Source organism: Nomascus leucogenys, chromosome 2 (genome assembly GCF_006542625.1).
Source record: "Nomascus leucogenys isolate Asia chromosome 2, Asia_NLE_v1, whole genome shotgun sequence".
In the NCBI taxonomy this organism is placed as follows: domain Eukaryota; kingdom Metazoa; phylum Chordata; class Mammalia; order Primates; family Hylobatidae; genus Nomascus; species Nomascus leucogenys.
In genome coordinates, this window is record NC_044382.1 from 143,465,873 (window position 1) to 143,484,903 (window position 19,031).

General features: G+C 38.3%; 1 protein-coding gene across 1 annotated transcript in view; it reads right to left on the bottom strand.

Annotated features, from left to right (window-relative positions):
- ADAMTS18 (ADAM metallopeptidase with thrombospondin type 1 motif 18) overlaps positions 1–19,031 on the bottom strand; it is a 155,323-nt gene that overhangs the window by 59,353 nt on the left and 76,939 nt on the right. Inside the window, exons 7-9 of the mRNA XM_030819159.1 lie at positions 17,156–17,261; positions 13,776–13,913; positions 11,579–11,732 (exon numbers count right to left, since the gene is read on the bottom strand). Coding sequence (XP_030675019.1) covers positions 11,579–11,732; positions 13,776–13,913; positions 17,156–17,261 — 398 coding nt within the window. The remainder of the gene's footprint in view (positions 1–11,578; positions 11,733–13,775; positions 13,914–17,155; positions 17,262–19,031) is intronic.

The window sequence follows — 19,031 nt, forward strand, 5'->3', positions numbered from 1 at the left end:
TTTCTACAGCATCCAGATATTCATGTCTGTTTCGTAACAGCTGGTAGGTAGCAACAGTTAATTTAGAGAACACTTGGCGTGGAAGTGACAGATCTGGTTTCTCATGATAGTGATAATAATAACCGTGGTAGCAGAATACATCAAGATTGGAATAAGGCAAGTTGGAGTCAAATCCTCATCCTGAAATGCCTGGTTTCGTGCCCTATGGACATGTTATGGAATCTCTTTCAGTTGCAGTTTTCTCACCTGTATGACAGTGATCAAATGAGCACTTGACCCTATAGACTTATTCTCAAGGATAAATGATGAACTACATGTAAAGTGATGGTTTTGCCTGGCACATGCAGTTCTCAAAAATACCGCCTATCATTAGTACCTTATTCATCTTTTTAAAAAACGTTCTACAGTTGCTTTTTCAACGTCCCGTACGTGCTTAACTGAAGCATTTTCTATCAGTGCTGTTTATATTTTATTGATTGACTGATTGTAGAGACAGATTCTTGCTTTGTTGCCCAGGCTGATCTCAAACTCCTAACCTAAAGTGATCCTCCCACCTCAGTCTCCCAAAGTGCTGGGATTACAGGCATGAGCCACCAGGCCTGGCCACCTTCTTCATCTCTATTGCAATTTTCAAATATGTAGACAATTTAACTCTCAAACCAGACCTATGAAATAATTTCATTCTCATGCTAGACTGTGGTACACAGAATAATGGCCCCCAAAGACGTTCGCATCCTAATCCTAGGATCCTGTGAATATGTGAAGTTGTGTAGCAAAGGAGAATTAAAGTTACAGATGCAATTGAGGTCGTCATCAATTGAAACGGAGATGCAGAAACGGTCTTAAATTTTCCAGGTAGGCCTAACATAGTCACAAGCGTCCTTATATGGGAAAGAGGAGCTTAGAAGAGAACCAGAGAGATGACAGCTTGAGAAAGACCTAGGAGAACGTTGCTGGCTTTGAAGATGAAGGACGGGCCATGAGCCAAGCAATGCAGGCAGCTTCCAGAAGCTGAAAAAGGCAAGAAAATGACTGCTCCCCTAAAACCCTGCTAACACACTGATTTTAGACCTTACCTTCTTTTTTTTTTTTTCTTTTTTTTTTTTGAGACTGGGTTTCACTCTTGTCACCCAGGCTGGAGTGCAATGGCATGATATCGGCTCACTGCAACCTCCGCCTCCTGTGTTCAAGCGATTATCCCTTCCTCAGCCTCCCGAGTAACTGGGATTACAAGCATGCGCCACCATGTCCGGCCAGTTTTTTATTTTTAGTAGAGACGGGGTTTCACCACGTTGGCCAGGCTGGTCTCGAACTCCCGATCTCAGGTGATCTGCCCGCCTCGGCCTCCCAAAGTGCTGGAATTGCTCACATGAGCCACCATGCCTGGCCTGATTTTAGCCCTTTCAAATATCTACTTCCAGAACTATAAGATAATAAATGTGTGTTGCCTTAAGTCACACTAAGTTTGTGGAAATTTATTTAGATAGGGAAGTAATACTTTTACTACCATTTTAGTGGTGGAAACTGAACTACTTCTTCATCTAAACTCATTTAGCTGAAAAAACTGAGCAAGCTTCTGATGCTGTTGAAGTTTGAAAGTCACACAGCTGGCCAGGAGCAAAGGAAGGCCTCAAGCTGGCCTGATTTCTGAGTCTAGTAACTTAACCACTACACTGGGCCTGCATTTGCCATTGGTGGATACTGGAAGGCTCTCAAATTCTCCAGGCCTCAGTTTTCTAGTCTATAAAGAAACGGAACCAGATTACTTTCCGTTCTAACAGTTAAAGTTGATATTCAGAATTATAGCACTAATGGAATGTTGTGAAACATTGTGAAAGGTCAAAGTGACTTCATTTTGGTGGCCACATTCTATTTCCTATGATACAAATGTGAAGACATACATTTTGGGGAAAATAACAAGCAATCAGAGAGGAGAAAAATAATTTTTGTCATTACTTGTTGTAATTCTGAAAATTCAATGAACCAGGCACCGAATTCCCCAAACACCCCATTTCATGTAGATTTTACAGTTAGAAAACATGGCAAGAATATGCTTAGAAACATTTCAAACACTCAAAAAAAAACCTTTCCATGGGACTGAGAAAAGAAAACACAGGGAAACCAGAGAGAGATATATATACAGTAATTTTGGTCTTGTAGACCATAAAATTCTTCCCCTAAAAGGAGAATGGAAGAACACTGACGACACTACTTAGAAACACCAACACCACCAGCTGCCCCAGATGTGGGCACGTGTACCATTCCCAAATCTCAAAAGAGCTCCTAAGCTAGAATATATACATCTTCCCGTGAACCTGCCACTGACATTAGCAGAAAGCATGAGGCAGCCTCCCAGCAAACTGAATCAGGGACATCATCGCTACGTGTTGTCATATTGAGTCACCCTGGGTTTGAGGTAAATCAATCAGTGTGGGTAAGAGAGCTGCCTATGTGAAACGGGAGGCATGAGAGATAGCACTGAAATGATTAAACCTACACTTAGAAAGCCTTTCAGAACTAAATTGTTTTTCTTCTTACAGCCAGGAAAAAGCCATAACCCACACCCAATGCCTATGTGGCAGCCACCAAAATGGCCCTAGGGCAGACCAAAGAAAAGGAGGGCTAGCTGTCATAGCCAATGCCAAGCCACAGAGCCAAGAGAAGGGGGAGCTGGAGAGAACCAGGAAAACAAAGCAAAACAAAAAAACACAGGGATTCCAGAGTGAAATAAGACAGGCTGCATGAACATGTTATTTCTTCTGCGGTGGAGTGCAGAAGTCAAGGGTAATTATAGCCAACTACATACTCTGAAGACCATGAGAGCCCCTTGAGAAGGCTCCCTTTCAAAGGAAACGCAAATCAGAGTTTGCACTTTTTTTTGCTTGTACCTCCCCTCTCTTTTTACCAGCATATTCAAATAACTTTCCCTTATCTATAATTCCCTGGACTTAAGTCATAATTTAAGGGAAAAAGAAATAACCACAGAGACCCTAAGGTCTCATGTTGCCTGCATATGATTTTTTTGAACTAGGCAACATTTTAAAAGAAAGAGTCCACTGCTATCCATTATTCTGTCCTGTCACTTACTGTGTTCTCCAGTTGTATTCTGTAGGCTGGATACCCCTTCAAGTAAAACCTGACATGCTGAAAATGTCAATGGCTTTTGCAAACCAAATTTTATGAAGCATTACAAACTGAACACATCCAAAATAAAAGTTCTTCATCGGCTCCTCCAAACCTGTCCCATGTTTCACTGTCCCCATCTCACTCTATGACACCTCTATATTCCCAATGGTTCTGATAAAAACTCCTAGAGTCACCTTTGACTCTTCTGTTTCTTTCACATTGTATCATGAAATCTCCCCCTAGATCATGAAATCATATTGGCTTTGCCTTCAAAATATTTCAGAATCTGAACAATCATGGCCACCTTCCATTTCTACCACCCTGTTGCAAGCCACCTGACACACAGCTCACTGCCAGGCCCTCCTCACAAGCCTCGAAGGTCTACTTTACCTGCACCCTTGCCCAGTTTATTCTCAACACAGTGACTAGAGCTGTATTGTCCAATATGATAGTTACTTTCTACATGTGGCTTGTTAACCCTGAATTTACATTACTTAAAATCAAATTAAGAATTCACTTCCTCAGACACACTGGTCACATTTCAGGTTCATGTGTAGTCAGTGCCTACCATATTGGATAAGAGAACATTTGCAGCATTATAGAGACTTCTGCTGGACGGCACTCAGTTAGGGAGACCCTTCCAGATCAACTCAGTGTCAGTCAGCTCATGGCACTTTTCTGCTCAAAACCCTGTTATGTCTTGTCAATTCATCACGAGAAAAATCCAAAGTCCTAACTGTCATCCATGAAGTCATATGCAATCAAGCTCCCTGTATCTCCCTGACATTGTATCCTACCAGTTTACACCTTGCTCACTCTGGTTTAGCCACACGGGCTCCCTGATGCTCTGCAAACACTCAAATCTTGCTCCCAAAGTGGGTATTTACACTGGCTGTTCCACTTCTTCAACTATCTGCATCTCTCCCTCTCTGACCTCTTTCAACTCTTTGCCTAAATTTCACCTCCTGTGACCTCGCTATTAAAAAATTTAATCAGCCACCACCCAGTCAGTCTCCCAATTTTCCTTATCTTATTCCAAACTTATTTAGCACTTGTGGCAACATCATTGACTTATTTACAACGTTTATTGTGTTTTGTTTTCTCCCCCATTAGCCACAAGAGAACAGAACTGTATTTTCTCTCTGATGTATCCCAAGCACCTAAAACAGTGCCTGGTACAAAGTAGGCTTCAGTAAATTTATTTTTACTAAATCAATATATGAATAAAAATGACAGACTTTATATTTTAAAATAGTCTTCATTTGTAATAAAAACTCTGGAATTTTTAACATTTTTCAAGAATTAAAAAAAATAATAACATGAAAGAACCTGGCAAACAGTACACGCTAAAAAAAAAAACTGGATAATGAGTTTTGCATAAATTATTTCATTGTATCATCATTGTGGCCATATGACGAAAGCATGACTATCTCCTCAACATGCTCATGAGAAAATTGAGACTCAGAGAAGTTAAGAAACTTCTTCCAACTTCTTTTAGCAGTTAAGTCTCTACTTGGCCTGGATTTAAGCCCATGTATGTCTGAGTTTATTGCCCAAGTTTTTAAGCTAAGCAATAATTTAAAAGTAACAAATAACAATTAACAAGTAGGAGTGACCAAGATTTGTCCCGATGCCATTTAAAAAATCAACTTCACAGAGGTATGATTTATACAATAATAAGCATTCATTTTAAGCGTACTGTTTCATGAGTTTTGACAGATATATACACCACTATAAACACCACCACATTCAAGGCAGAATATTTCCATCACTCCAAAAAGTTCCCCTGTCCCCTTTTGCAGTCAATTCCCTTCTTACGGCAACCACTATTCTGATTTCGGTCACCAATAGGTGAGTGTTGCCTATTCTCTTAAATTTCATATAAATGGAACCATACACAATGTACTCTTTTGTTCAGGATGTTTTTCATTCATCTATGTTTTTGTGTGTATCAATAGTTCATTCATTTTTATTGATGAATGGAGTTCCATTATATGAATACGGCAAAATCTAATCTGCTTGTACATTCACCTTTTGCAGGACATTTAAGTTGTATCCAGTCTTTGCCTTCTATGAATCAAATAGTAGCTGAGAATATTCTTGGACAAGCTTTTTATGAACACAGGCCTTTATTTGTTTCAGGTAAATATCCTGGAGTACATTTGCTGGGTCAAAGGGTAAAGGTAGGTTTAACTTTCTACATTGAAACAACTCTGTCAAACCATTTCCAAAATGATTATACCCACTTGACACACTCATCAGCAATATGCAGAGTTCCAGTTGCTTCTGCTCTTTGGTATCATTTGGTGTTGTCAGTCTTTTTAATATTCTCCATTCCAGTCAGTGCACAGTGGTGCCCCATTGTAATTTATTTTATATATTCCTGAGAGCAATTGATATTGAGTACCATTTCATGCATTTACTCACTATGTGTATGTCTCCTTCTGTGATATATTAATTTAGTATTTTGCTCCTCCCCTCCTTCTTTGGTAAGGGGGTTGGCACTGGTACTGTTTTATATTTTTTCTAGGTAGATAATATGAGAGGGAGTATAGTATAATGGTTAATAGAATGTGCTACCCAGATCCAATATTAGTTCTGCCATTTGCTCATATAAAGCTTAGTAAAACATTTATTTTTATGTATTGTAGATTTATTATCTAGAAAATGTTAATAATAGCACATGCCCCAAAGATATGGAAGTATTAATATGTATCATGTGCTTAAACTACTATTTGATACATAATAAGCACTGAATATTAGTTATTATTATAGGATGGAAAGAGTATCTTACCCTCAATTTTCTATGAGTTCATTCACATATAGATATCGCTAAAATTTTGACTCTAAAACCTGGGCCTTTTGTTTTCCTGTGTACTAGCACTTTCTGCCTAATCTTGCTCAGATTATTTAACTTCAATTTCCTTTCTGATGGATTCGGGGGGACAATAAATAATGTTCCTGTCTCTTCCACCACTAGATAAATAAGACATTGGAGTCCAAGAAACAGAAATCTAGATAATAATCTTACTACTGATAATCATTAATTGGGGAATGTGGCTGAGATCTGTGGCCAACTAGGTCTTCCAACACTATCTCCGCTGCATTAGACCAACTATCCCTTCACACTTGCAGGTAGAGGAGGCAAACACAAGTCTCCCATCTGAGGCAGGCAACCTCCAGGGTGGCAGAAGAGAAGTGTGCATCCTGCAGACAGGCCGCACAAGAGAGAAGATGCTGAGATGGTACCGCGACATGCCTGCTCAGATATAGTCTTAAACTGGTCGATCAGGTAAGTCACTCCCGCTTCTTTGAGGAGGGAAGAGAGAAGAGGCAGAGGGAACATCTTCCACTTTATGGAAATGGGAGTGCTAAAACATGTGAGCTTTGGTTATCACTGTAAGCCCAATAAATAATACTGAGTATCTGATATGACATCCAACATATGCTAGGCATGGCAGATACTCTCTATCAACTGAGGCAAGAGATGTGTGTACACAGTTAAAATGTATCACAAGTTTATAAAAGTGACACATAAGCTGGAAGTAGAGCCCAGAGAAAGAAATGTTTAAATCTTCCTGAGGAAATAAGGAGGTAACACTTGAACTGAATCTTTAACAAAAATAAAAAAATGATTAAGTGTCACCAGGTGGCCACACAGCATACTAGAATGAGAAATAGATACAAAGGCTTGTAGACATGGAAAAGGAAATATTTGGAAAACACACAAGAACATCAACTGGAGCGTAAGTGCATGGGGGAAAGTTAATAGAAGTTCAAACGTGACGCAGTAAACTTGGTATATTACAAAGTAATAGTATAATAGTATCAAATAGCATGATTCCATGCTAGGAAGTTTCTAGTTATTCTCCATTCATTAATCCTGATGTCAAATTCTTAAAGAAGTGTGAAAGAAAGTTAAAAGTTAAATGTTGAAACCCCAAACTCATTAAGCCAAAGAGAAAAGTCAAGCTGGGAACTCGGTCACACAAACCTGTCTCCCCCTTTTGGTTCCTAAATAAGATGGCTACAAGATGAAAAACTACACACCTCCCCCATATTTTGCCCATAAGGAGATTCCTAGTGAGCTGTTAAAATTTCACCATGGCAATGGAAATTGATAGCTTATCTTTACAGGTGCAGTCACCCCAGCCCATCAGACACAAATGCATATCTGATTGTTCCCCTGCCCCACTGTGTCTATATTTATCTTACGTAAAATGCAGTTTCACTGCATTTTTCCTCTGCCCCACTTGTTCATGTCATCTTATTAAAAAAAAAAAGCAGGTTCACTGAGCCAGACGAAGCCATGAATAACTATTGTTCCCTACCCTACTCTTACATGAAAATCGTGTACTTCTCAATTTCCCGCTCTTTCCCCTTTAAAGTTGGAGCCCTCAAAATCATCTTCAGAGAAAGGTATAGACCTGTCTCCCGGGTGCATCCTTAACTTTGGCAGATAAATCTCCTAAAATGCTTGAGACTTGTCTCATCATTTTTCTTGATTGACAGAAGAAATACACGCCGATCCTGATATCCTTCCAATACAATTCTCTCTAGAATGATGGGCCTGAGAACATTCACAAGAATTTAAATATCTTCCCCACAATTTCTACTCAGCTTCAAACTCTCAGTGGGTCTATCAATAAACATTAAAACTGAGCTCCTGCTATGTGACAGTAACTGTGCTGGCTACTGAAGTACAGAGTCAGCTAAAGAGGATGCATTTGTTCAGCTGCTCACTTCTAGCTTAGTAAAATAACCAGCACAGAAGCCTTGATCAGTCTGTGACAGCGCTTGAGACCCTCTGACAAACAGCATCAGCTCACTCATGGAGTCAGTAAGCATTTCTAAAGTGCAGAATAATCAAATGGGCGCTCTCTCCACTTGTTACAGAGGGAATCCTGCTTTGAGTCTTTCCAGATGACACAGAACCATTAGAAAGATTCGTAACTCATTTTCTTGAACACTTTGGATGAGAACAGAGATCAAGTCTGGCATGCTGAAGACACAAAAAACTCGTGGCTGGGAGAGGAGGGGAAGATGGGGATGAGTGACTCAAAAGAGCCAGCCCCAGAGCCTTTACCAGGGCAGCCACTGGGGAAGAAGAGTCAAATGTGATGGTGGCGATGATGCTGAAGACAGAAGGAAGAGAGTTAGAAGAAACCGTACTGTTTATCAAGTGATGCAACTGTACCAATAGATGAATCCTCACAAATGAGCCATGGAGGAACTACTATAATCTTCACCTTTCAAAGGTGAACTCTAAGGCTAAGGGAGGTTGAGTCATTTCCCCAAGCTTGTAGGAAATCGCAGAACAAAATTTTAAAGCTAGGTCTTTGTGACTCTCAAATCCAGAGATTTGTGTGTGCAAATGTGTATGTGTGAACGTTCAAAATTGAAGACTGTCTAACTCAGCGATCCTCAATCTTGAATGAGCATCAGGGTCATCTAGAACTTTTGTTACAATATGGGTTTCTGGGTCCTAGCCCCAAAATTTCTCATTCCTTAGGCCTGGGATGAGACATTTCTCACAAGTTTCAGGTCTTGCCAATACACTGCACCTGCTGGTCTGAGAGGACACTTTGAGAACTACTTCCTTTTTGTTGTTTTTGTCCTTCTAATCACTATGCAACACTGCCTTTCTAGGAGGCATGGTGGAAAAAAAAAAGTAAAGCGAGGAGAAAAGATTAGAAAGTAATAATGGGACAATAAAAGCCCCGAAGACAAACTTCACCTCTTTCCTGCGTTGCCAGAGTGGGTCTAAACTGTTTCTACTAGACAGGATAAACAAGAGATTTTGTTGTTTTGGAAATCCCTCCTGGTTAGAGCCTGACAATATTTATGATCCTCAGAGGTGTGGCCATGGCTTCAAGTTATAAGTAGGTTTAAAAACAATACCGAAAGCTAAGGTGTGGGGAAAACAAGCTTCGGAATCTATCAAACCACCCTACCTTCTCCATTAACCTCATCACCATCTTAAATCATTTCTCTCTTAAGCAAGCCTTTCTCACCTTCCCTGTCCTTGTTTGACTCAATCTTTTCCTTTGGAATTTTCATTTCTCTCTGCTCTGCTTCCCATGAAAGACCATCAGAATGAGAAGCTGTCTTTTAACAATATAGTGAGGTCCCAGAAAGCAATCTATAATTTAAAAAGGTTGTTTAAGCCCTGCACACTGCCTGACACAGACCAGGTACCCCACAAATACATGGTTCTGAAGAAATGATAGTAATTTTAGGAATCTCCTTTGTATTTCGAAAGAAAATCATACTTATTACCAACTGTGCTTTTCCTGCATAGTATGCAATAAATTTGTGATTAATAAATAAGTAATGAATCCTTTAGAATAAAGTGAACAAGAGGCAAATTAGGATACAAACTTTTTCAACAAAGTGAATGGCTACTTACTTCTGCCAAAACCATCAACTTAACAAGCAAATAGAACAGTCTGTTAACTTTTTTCTTCTTAGAGATAGGGTCTCAGTCTGTTGCCCGGACTGGAGTACAGTAGTGCTATCACGCTTCACTTCAGCCTCAAATTCCTGGGCTCAAGTGATCCCCCTGCCTCAGCCTCCCTAGTAGTTGGAACTACAGGTACATGCCACTAGCCCAACTAACTTTTTTACTTTTTGTAAAGAGGGGATCTCTCACTTTGTTGCCCAGGTTGTTCTCAAACTGCTGGCGTCAAGTGATCCTCCCACCTTGGCCTCCCCAAATCTTGGGATTACAGGTATAAGCTACTACACCGAGCCAATTTGTTAGTTTTTACATATGATTCACCAGCATTTGTGAAAGTAAGGTCCATGTGTCATGAAGGATACACCAAAAAAATGTGAATGACATCTGGAAAATGTTTTAATAGTTAAACTGTATTAGAAAAAAATATGTAATCCCATATCAAACGTATGATTTAATGGATGTTATTTCTTAGAACTGGAGTTATATTTTGAATGTGAATTGGTTTCTAGAAAAGCAATAAGTGAATAATAATATAGAGATAACACAACTAAAGAAGGTAGTTATTAATGACTGAACATTAATGACTGAAGTTTAGGAAACACTAGCAATAGTGACTGGTACCAGCCACCGGTGAAGAAGTGGAAATTTCACGTCAATGTGTGTAACTTGTTTTGTTAAATTCCACCATTTAACAGTTTGTGGCTTTGGGCAAGTTGAAAATATTTTCTGAGCTCCAGGTCAAAAGTGGTAATAATTCTTACTTGGGGTTTTTGTGAAGATTGAGGTAAAGTAAAATAAATCTTTAGGTAGAATGCCTTATGTGGGGCACAGGCTCACTCAGCAACTACTGGAGATGATAGTAAATGGTGGTAGTGATGGTGATGGTGATGGTGGTGGTGGTGGCAGAGAAGGAGGAATAGAGAGAGAAAGAGGAGGAAGAAGAGGAACAGGGGTAGAGGGGGAAAGAGGAGCTATAAACCTCCATAATTTCCATGCCATTTTCAGTTACTTAGAGCTTCCATATTTCTCTTTGGATATTGGGAATAAACCAACTTAAAAATGTTTCTACTTTTTAGTATGGGCCGGGCGTGGTGGCTCATGCCTGTAATCCCAGCACTTAGGGAGACCGAGGCAGGAGATCACGAGGTCAGGAGATCAAGACCACGGTGAAACCCCTTCTCTACTAAAAATAATAGAAAAAATTAGCCGGGCGTGGTGGCAGGCGCCTAAAGTCCCAGCTACTCGGGAGGCTGAGGCAGGAGAATGGTGTGAACCCGGGAGGCGGAGCTTGCACTGACCCAAGATGGCACCACTGCCCTCCAGCCTGGGAGACACAGTGAGACTCCATCCCCCCCCCCAAAAAAAAAAATTTACTTTTTAGTAAATTTGAGATTGTAATACTGTCAGTAGAATGTCATTCTTGACCGAGTGGAACAAGATGTCTCTCATTTCTATAACCTGGACTTTTGTACTTTCCCAATTATCTTTTTTATAATTCTTTGAAGAAAAGACTTGACACAAAAATCTTATTAATATTACTCAAGATATACCTTGAATTTATAGACAATATTTAAAAAGCTAGCTGCTAATAGTTTTCCTGTATTATAAAAGGCATATAATGTATTTTGGGACGGTGATGATTTGAAATGTATTAAATTAACAGGGAATAGGATCATATAGAGAACAAAAGCAGTGATTACCAGTAGGTACAAACTATTGTTCCCAGGTTTACTAGTAGGGATAAAGTCTTCATTTAAAGAGAAAGAATTTTCTACCAAGCAGTATTTAAACCGGGAATGGTCTATGTGGATAGGCCTGGATAATTCATTGACAGTAAAACTGCCACTTAATTATCATGCCAAACAACTGACATGGTAGAGATAACCCAGACCCTAACCCTTGACCTTGGCAAACCAGATGTTTACACTTCGGTTAGGGACACAGACACATTGCAGAGTCTTAATGTAAGTTTGAAATCACAAGCAAACATACCTTCACAAAACCAAGGCTGCATAACTTGGCTTTTGCTCCAAATTGCCATTTACACTGTGTGTCAGCATCATAAATCTGTCCTGGTAGTTTGTCCGGATATTTATACTGTCCTGCTTGCTTGGGCTCATCCACTAGACACCCCGCCTGAGGTGTGCTGTAATGACAATACATGCTTATTAATTACTCTGTTGATCTGTGATCTTTCCATTTACGACAACACACTTCTGAATGCATTCATACAAAGAAAAATATAACATGGTTCAAGAAAAAGGTATATGTTTAAAGTTCAAATCTATGTTTATGCCAAAGAGTGAGTCCTGTCTAAGAGGATGGAATGTACACAGCCAGGAAGGGTTTTACAGGATGCTGAAAATTCTAGCCATCCAAGGGTTTTGCCTTGGGATTTGGCAGGAGACAGGAAAGGTTAATACATTTGAAAACTGCCATCAACAATCTTATTCAAGAATATTTGACAATTTGTACTGAGTCCCTACTCTGTGGCAAACCTTAGACAAAGCACTAAAGGTACAAAATAAACCAGACAGACACAGTACCTGTCTTCATGGAGTTTTAAATCAAGTATTTTCTTTTTTTAAACAGATAATGGAGCAGAGGTCAAAGATGTACTTTAACTCACAATAAGCCTTACAGACAAAAATAAATAACATTCCTAAAGAATCAAGAGGAATAATGAACTGGGGGATGAGGCAGAAAAATTCCCTTTAGATATGTTTGACTGGGACCTGTTGAGAGCAAAAATCAGTCCTGATGGCATGGATATTCTTAGCACCTTACCTGCACTTACTTAAATAATTAAAATATGATACTACTGAGAGGTTAATTAGCATGGTGGTTAAGCGTAATTTTGTAGTGAGACAGATGGGGGTCCTAATCAACCATGCAACCAAGACCAAGTTATGTAGCTCTTATATAGCTCATGAGTGACAGTGACTCTCATAAAGGTTGTTACACAGTTCAAATGAGAAAATATAACATGCTTCATAAAGCATAGTAAGCAAAGTTAGCTGCTGCTGTTATTATTATAACATTTAACTACAAAAGCATTTGACTACCTACGAATGGAAATTCAACCTATGTTAAGTTGATCTTGATTTTAATACTTATTAACTGCATTCTTACATGAGTTGGAAAAAATAATTTTAGTCACCAAACCATGATTTTAAAACTAATAGGAAAATCTTCATGGCAAAGCTTACTAACAAAAAGTCTGTTGATTTTTTACCACCCTTTGGGCATATGTGGTTAGATATCTTCACGTTTAATATGCTTTGTGTATATATCTTACTAATTCTTTAAACATTTGCAAATAATATACAGTGGTACAGGTTAAAAATAAAGTATCAAAAATGTCAATTCCCAAAGCAATTTCACTAACATCTGGTCAAAGAGATATGGGATTAGCATCTAAGTGTCCTTGTGGGTCAACAAAGATTAAAAAGGTAGGGGTGTGTGTGTGTGTGTGTGTGTATTTCAACTTTGGGTTAATTGTTTAATATGAATTAAATAGCACAACTTTCCTAACTCCTACTTTTACTAATGCAACTTAAGGGTTTTGTGCTATTAAAAGCATTTTATATAGCTACCATCTTCTTTGTCTATCATTTGGACATAAAGCTAGCTCCTGGCCATTTCAAACACAATAGTCAAACAAGAAAATGCTCTATTCATTAAAACACAAACACACACACTCATACCATTTGAGCATTTTCAAAATACTCTGTGACACACTGATTGATAAGACTGAAATAATTAGTCACAGTAAAAAGACAATATACCTAGCAGCCTCTGCAAGTCACAGGGGAGAGATGGTTGAGCACAGATCCTTGAGTCAGAACAGATCTAAGTGTGTGTCTTCTGTCTACAACTTACCAGCGATAGTACCTTAAGCAACACAATTAACCTCTCTAAGACTTGATTTCTCAACTCTAGATTGAGGATAATAGTAATGCTGTGAGGACTGAAAGAGGAAATATGTGGAGAACATTTCGCACAATATTAGGCTTCAATCTATTTTTTTCAACAATAATGTCATCATCATCATTATCATCATCATTTCTCTTCCTGTTTATTGACAGATCAAAAGGTATTTCCACTGAGTATTTGTTTTCACATCTGTGGAGCACAATTCTGTCATCACTCCAAACCTAGGAGCATCCCAGGATTTAACCTGTCATACCTGAGGAATTTCTTGAGATACTGGCGGCTGCAGGAGGACCATGAGAACACTCCATTGTTTCCGGTCAGTGTGGGAGACATGATATTGCCTTCAGCCTTTCTGCAGGGATTCCCTTCTCCATCGTGAATCATGCCAAAGCTGAAACAGAATGAAGAAAACAAAATCCTGCTTTGTGAACCCATTTTTCTGAAGGATAATCTGAGGAAGAAAAAAGATGTGTTGATCATCAACAAAACCAGGTGAGAGAAAGAGTTATTAAAACTGGAAAAGAGAAAGACAAATTACCATAGACTGTTACAAAATTCACGCAGAAAATTTAAAAACTGCTGAGGGCTTTGTTATATTATTTCTTGACCACAGAATCAAAGAATGGTCTAGCTGCTACATATTTTATGGGCTGGAAAATTTTGGTCAAGTTAAAATTTAGGTATAAGCTAAGCCAAAGTGATGGAACAGCCAAATGATTTTACTTCAAACAGTAAAATTCTTTTCTGGTCACCAACCATGGAACTATGGTAAAGAAGCTGGGAGTGAGTAGGAAGTAGGTGCAGAGAGATGCTGATTATAAGTTGTTTATGAACTGTTCATACATAAGGCTAGCATGGTATAAAAACTCCTCTCCAACTATGATCAATTTATTAGCTGAAATCGCAAACTCTAGTTGTAATTAAAGTCTTTTAATAAACATATTTTTAGATGCTTGAACCCCTTTATTGAAGGCTATTAAATCTTGACCATTACTGTTATCTTTCAGATGTATTATATGAGAAAACTTTAATTTATTTCATCTCATCACAGAAGGGTCTAGTAATTATAGAAGAAAAACTTTAGGTGTCTACTCCCTAGAAATCATGCACATTATACCTAAAGAATTCTCAAATTTCCTGACAGGAAGAATAAATGTGACATTAATGTGCATATCCACATAGGATATGTACCATAAAGACAAAGCTAACTTCAGGCGATATTAAAGTGGTAGAAGATGGGGAAGCAAGAGTCTTTGATCTTCTCTAAAAAATTCAGTGCCAAGAAAAGCCTTTTCTGATTTTTTTTTTTTTAGGGATGCAGAGAACAGAATGGAGGGATATAAATATGAATTTCATCATTAATTTATATTGTTCTTAATCTCATTATTTAAAAGAATAAAACTTGTTTCTTAGACCATATATTTATAAGGCAGATATGATTCCCATGTAAATAAATATGTTATTCTGATATAATTTCATTTATAGAGTTAGCCTCTGAAAGTAGTCTATACCAAATAAATATGTTGTGATAAAAGATATGACTCTTTTTGTGACCTATGTCTATAATATGGCCATTTTTCCAGCATTCCCTCCACTTAGTCAGGAAAATAGGAGCAGGGCAGCTGTATGCTATGATCCTATCAGTGACTTCCTTAGGTATTCAGAGGTGACCACTCAAAAATGGGTAACGACTAACCCCAAGGTATACTCAGTGAAAGCATTTTCTTATCCTCAGCTTTTCCCAATTTAATTCTTCTTCTCACCTAACCAAGACGTTAAGGGGATTTGTTTGAGAGACACCCTTTCTAAATATATTTGTGAAAGTCAAAAACAGAAAGAAACCTATAAATAAAGCATGAGAAGAAAGATCAAGAATCCCAGAAACAGAGATGGGGTAGGAGAGATTGAAGCCCTTACGCTAGAGGAAAAGAACTTACTTAGAACTTCAACGGAATTTTATGTGCATAAGAAAACCAAGCTGGAATTTAATTTTGAACTTAATATTCTTAAATTTACTTTAATAGCATTTTAGATGATGATAACATATTTTCTTTAGCATGTGCCAAATGCCATATAAATATCTCAGGAATTGTCTGTTTCAAAACTTCATAAGGCCGTGTTATTTAGAACTTAAGTATGTATTTTACTTTACATCTGTCCTTCCCCCAACCTCTGACTTCTCTCCCGCATCCTACCTGAAGAATATGTTCTGCTTTTCCTTATCTAAAATGTTGGATAATTTTAACACATATGCAAAGATAATGAAATTTTTCAATGACCAGTATTTTGAAAAGTGAGACCTGTTCATTTGGACTTGATGCTAGTAAAACAAACTTAGACATACATTTGATATGCACACATATTTTATTTCCTGCTTTGTATGAGAAGCATTGTTCTTAATGAGCACTTTTGCTTCTCTATTTACAATTTTAAAATTGGCTTATTCGTATCTAAGAAAGTGTGCATGTGTGTCTAAGTGTGTGTGTATGTATGTATAATAATGTTGGAAATTTGTTGGACAACAATAACAACAATGACCAAGATTTAAATTTCCTAAAGATAATAAATGTAGCTTATAGAAGATAATGGCACTGTTCAGCCGTGGTGGCTCACACCTGTAATCTCAGCACTTTAGGAGACCGAGGTGGGCAGATCACCTGTAGTCAGCCTAGCCAACATGGTGAACCCTCATCTCTACTAAAACTATAAAAATTAGCCAGGCATGGTAGTGGGCACTGGTAATCCCAGCTACTCAGGAGGCAGAGTCAGGAGAATCACTTGAATCCGGGAGGCGGAGGTTGCAGCGAGCCAAGATCGTGCCACTGCACTCCAGCCAGGGCAACAGACCGAGACTCTGTCTCAAAAAAAGAAAAAAGAAACCAGCACCAACATATAAAAATATCAACTATGGTTACTGAATGATGTTTGCTTTTAAGTCAAAAATTAACTAGACGCTTTGAAAATATATGAGTTATTTCCCGTATGTTGAATAAAATATACACACAAGTACACACACACAAACATTCCTAAACTGGTATATCTGAAGAGTACTGCACGTTGAAATAATTATTTTGTAAAGTATTATACTTGCTCCAATGCAGCTGCTATTGCTCAAATATTTGAAAATTCTCTATAGCGTTGTCTCTGTCATAAAAGGAAGATTTAGTAACACCAATTAAAAGAATATTAAGTACATGCAATGTTGCCAACTAGAAGAATATTCAGTACATGCAGCAAAAGCTTTTTTAAAAAGCAGCATGCCATTATACTCTGGGAATTTATTTTTCTCCATGATTACTTCCTGTGCATAAAGAATCAGCTAGAAGTGTCTTCATTGCTGCAAAACATGAACAAAAATAAACAAATGCCTAACAGCCTAGAGACTTAGTTAAATAACTTGCAGTCTATGCACACGAGGGAGTACTGTGTGGCTATAAAATGCTGCTGTTTAAAAAGAATGAAATCAACAACAACTAGCCTTTATTGAGCCATTTGTATCGTCAGAAACTATTCTAAGCTTTACACAAGACTGATCCTCTTTGTTCTGCCTAAGTCAACAACAATGGTTAGAGAAACGCCAATGAATCAGCCAACTAATTTTCATATAAAGTAGTGGGTCAAAGAGCCACTTACTTGTGCCCCGACTCATGAGCGATGGTGAAGGCAAGGCCAAGTCCTGTGTCCTCATTGATGGTACAACTTCGGTACTTAGAGCACATGCCACTGATGGGGGCAAACCCTATTGAAAGAGAAGTTTCAAATGTGAATCCAAAGGTTGCACAGACAGATACATGATGATTTATGTCCTCAAAATGTTCTACACAGTTTTAGTTTAATAGATCAATGCATTCAATGTTTTTGAAAAAAGAAAAAAAAAACTAACGATCTATAGTTCTTTGTCCTGTGTAATGATAATGTATAAATGCAGCATCTCCTATTTTCTTGCTTTTGTTACATATTGTTATCAACTGATCCTCGTAAGAGCCCTGTAAGGTCAGTATGAGTATTGTAATTCCCATTTTACATTTAGTTTAGTAAGTCACAGAATATTTATATGCCTTGTCTCAGTTTATCATTTGGGTCAGAGCAACGGATAGAATGATAGCAAAACCAATGCAAAATGCTCACTGAACAGTGGCATTAACGTCACAGCTCAGGGTGTATTTTCCAAGGAAAGACACACATCCTGGTCTTTTACTAGAGCAGAAAACATGAAAATGCCTAAGCAATGTATGCAGATTAAATTCATTTTTCTCTGGTTCTTTATAAAGTGGTAAGTGCTTCTGTTCCCAAAGTTACCTCCCTCTGAGAGCCATTATAAAGGCATCCCGGCCAGCCCTTAAGTCTATCTTGAAATACGATGCAGTATGTGAGAACATCTTTCTTTCCAGCTTTGGGTCCTAATAATCAGTAGAACAAATCAGCTGGGAAATCTAATATAAAGGCACAAAGAAGGGGTGGCATCATTATCATTACTGCCATCATCATAGTCACTAAATGGTTGCCAAATTCACACACTGTGCTATATATCTATTGTATATCTGTATGTGTATGTGTTTATAGCTTAGGAAACCAAAGCTCAGAGAGGTGAATTAACTTCTTCAAGATCTCAGAGTCATAAATTCTAGACTCAGGAATCAACCACAGACATATGGGAAGTCAAAGCCCACGCCCTTTGCATTAGGACACACTGCTTCAAGTAAGTGATCTTTTCCACAGTTGGTGGAATTTCTGCTGTTTTGTTTTTTCCAAGCCTTTTCTTACGTTTTGGTCTCTAGATAACAGACAACACCGTCTGCTTCTCAGAATCTCTCTTGAAAACATCAACAATGCATTGGATTATCGTATGTCACTTTGCACATTCCAAATTCAGAATATGAATGGATGTATACCATCTTTCATTATAAAAACCCTTTCTATGGAACAATTCCCAAAACAGTTGCGTTTTTGAAGACTGTGATTAATGGTTAGTTGTTAAAATAAACTTATTTATAGGACATAATAGAGAAACTGCAAAGAATTTGAGAAACATAAAAAATAAAATTTCTGCCCTGGCACGGTGGCTCATTCCTGTAATCCCAGCACTCTGGGAGGCTGAGGCGGGTGGATCATTTGAGGCCAGGAGTTCGAGACCAACCTGGCCAACATGGTGAAACCTGTCTCTACTAAAAATACAAAAATTAGCCAGGCGTGGTGGCGGGCGCCTGTAATCCCAGCTGCTCTGGAGGCTGAGGCAGGACAATCAGTTGAACACGGGAGGCAGAGGTTGCAGTGAGCTGAGATTGCGCCACTGCACTCCAGCCTGAGTGACAAGAACAAGACACCATCTCAAAAAATAAAAAATACATAAAATTTCTTGAGAAGTCCAACATACTATTATCTCTAATGTATCATAAGGGATTTTAAAGAACTTTGAGGAAAAATATGAGTGGAGTACATCACATAAGCTTTTCTGAACTCCACAAAATTCTACCATTCATCTGGACTACTAGTTTTATCAGCAAACTAT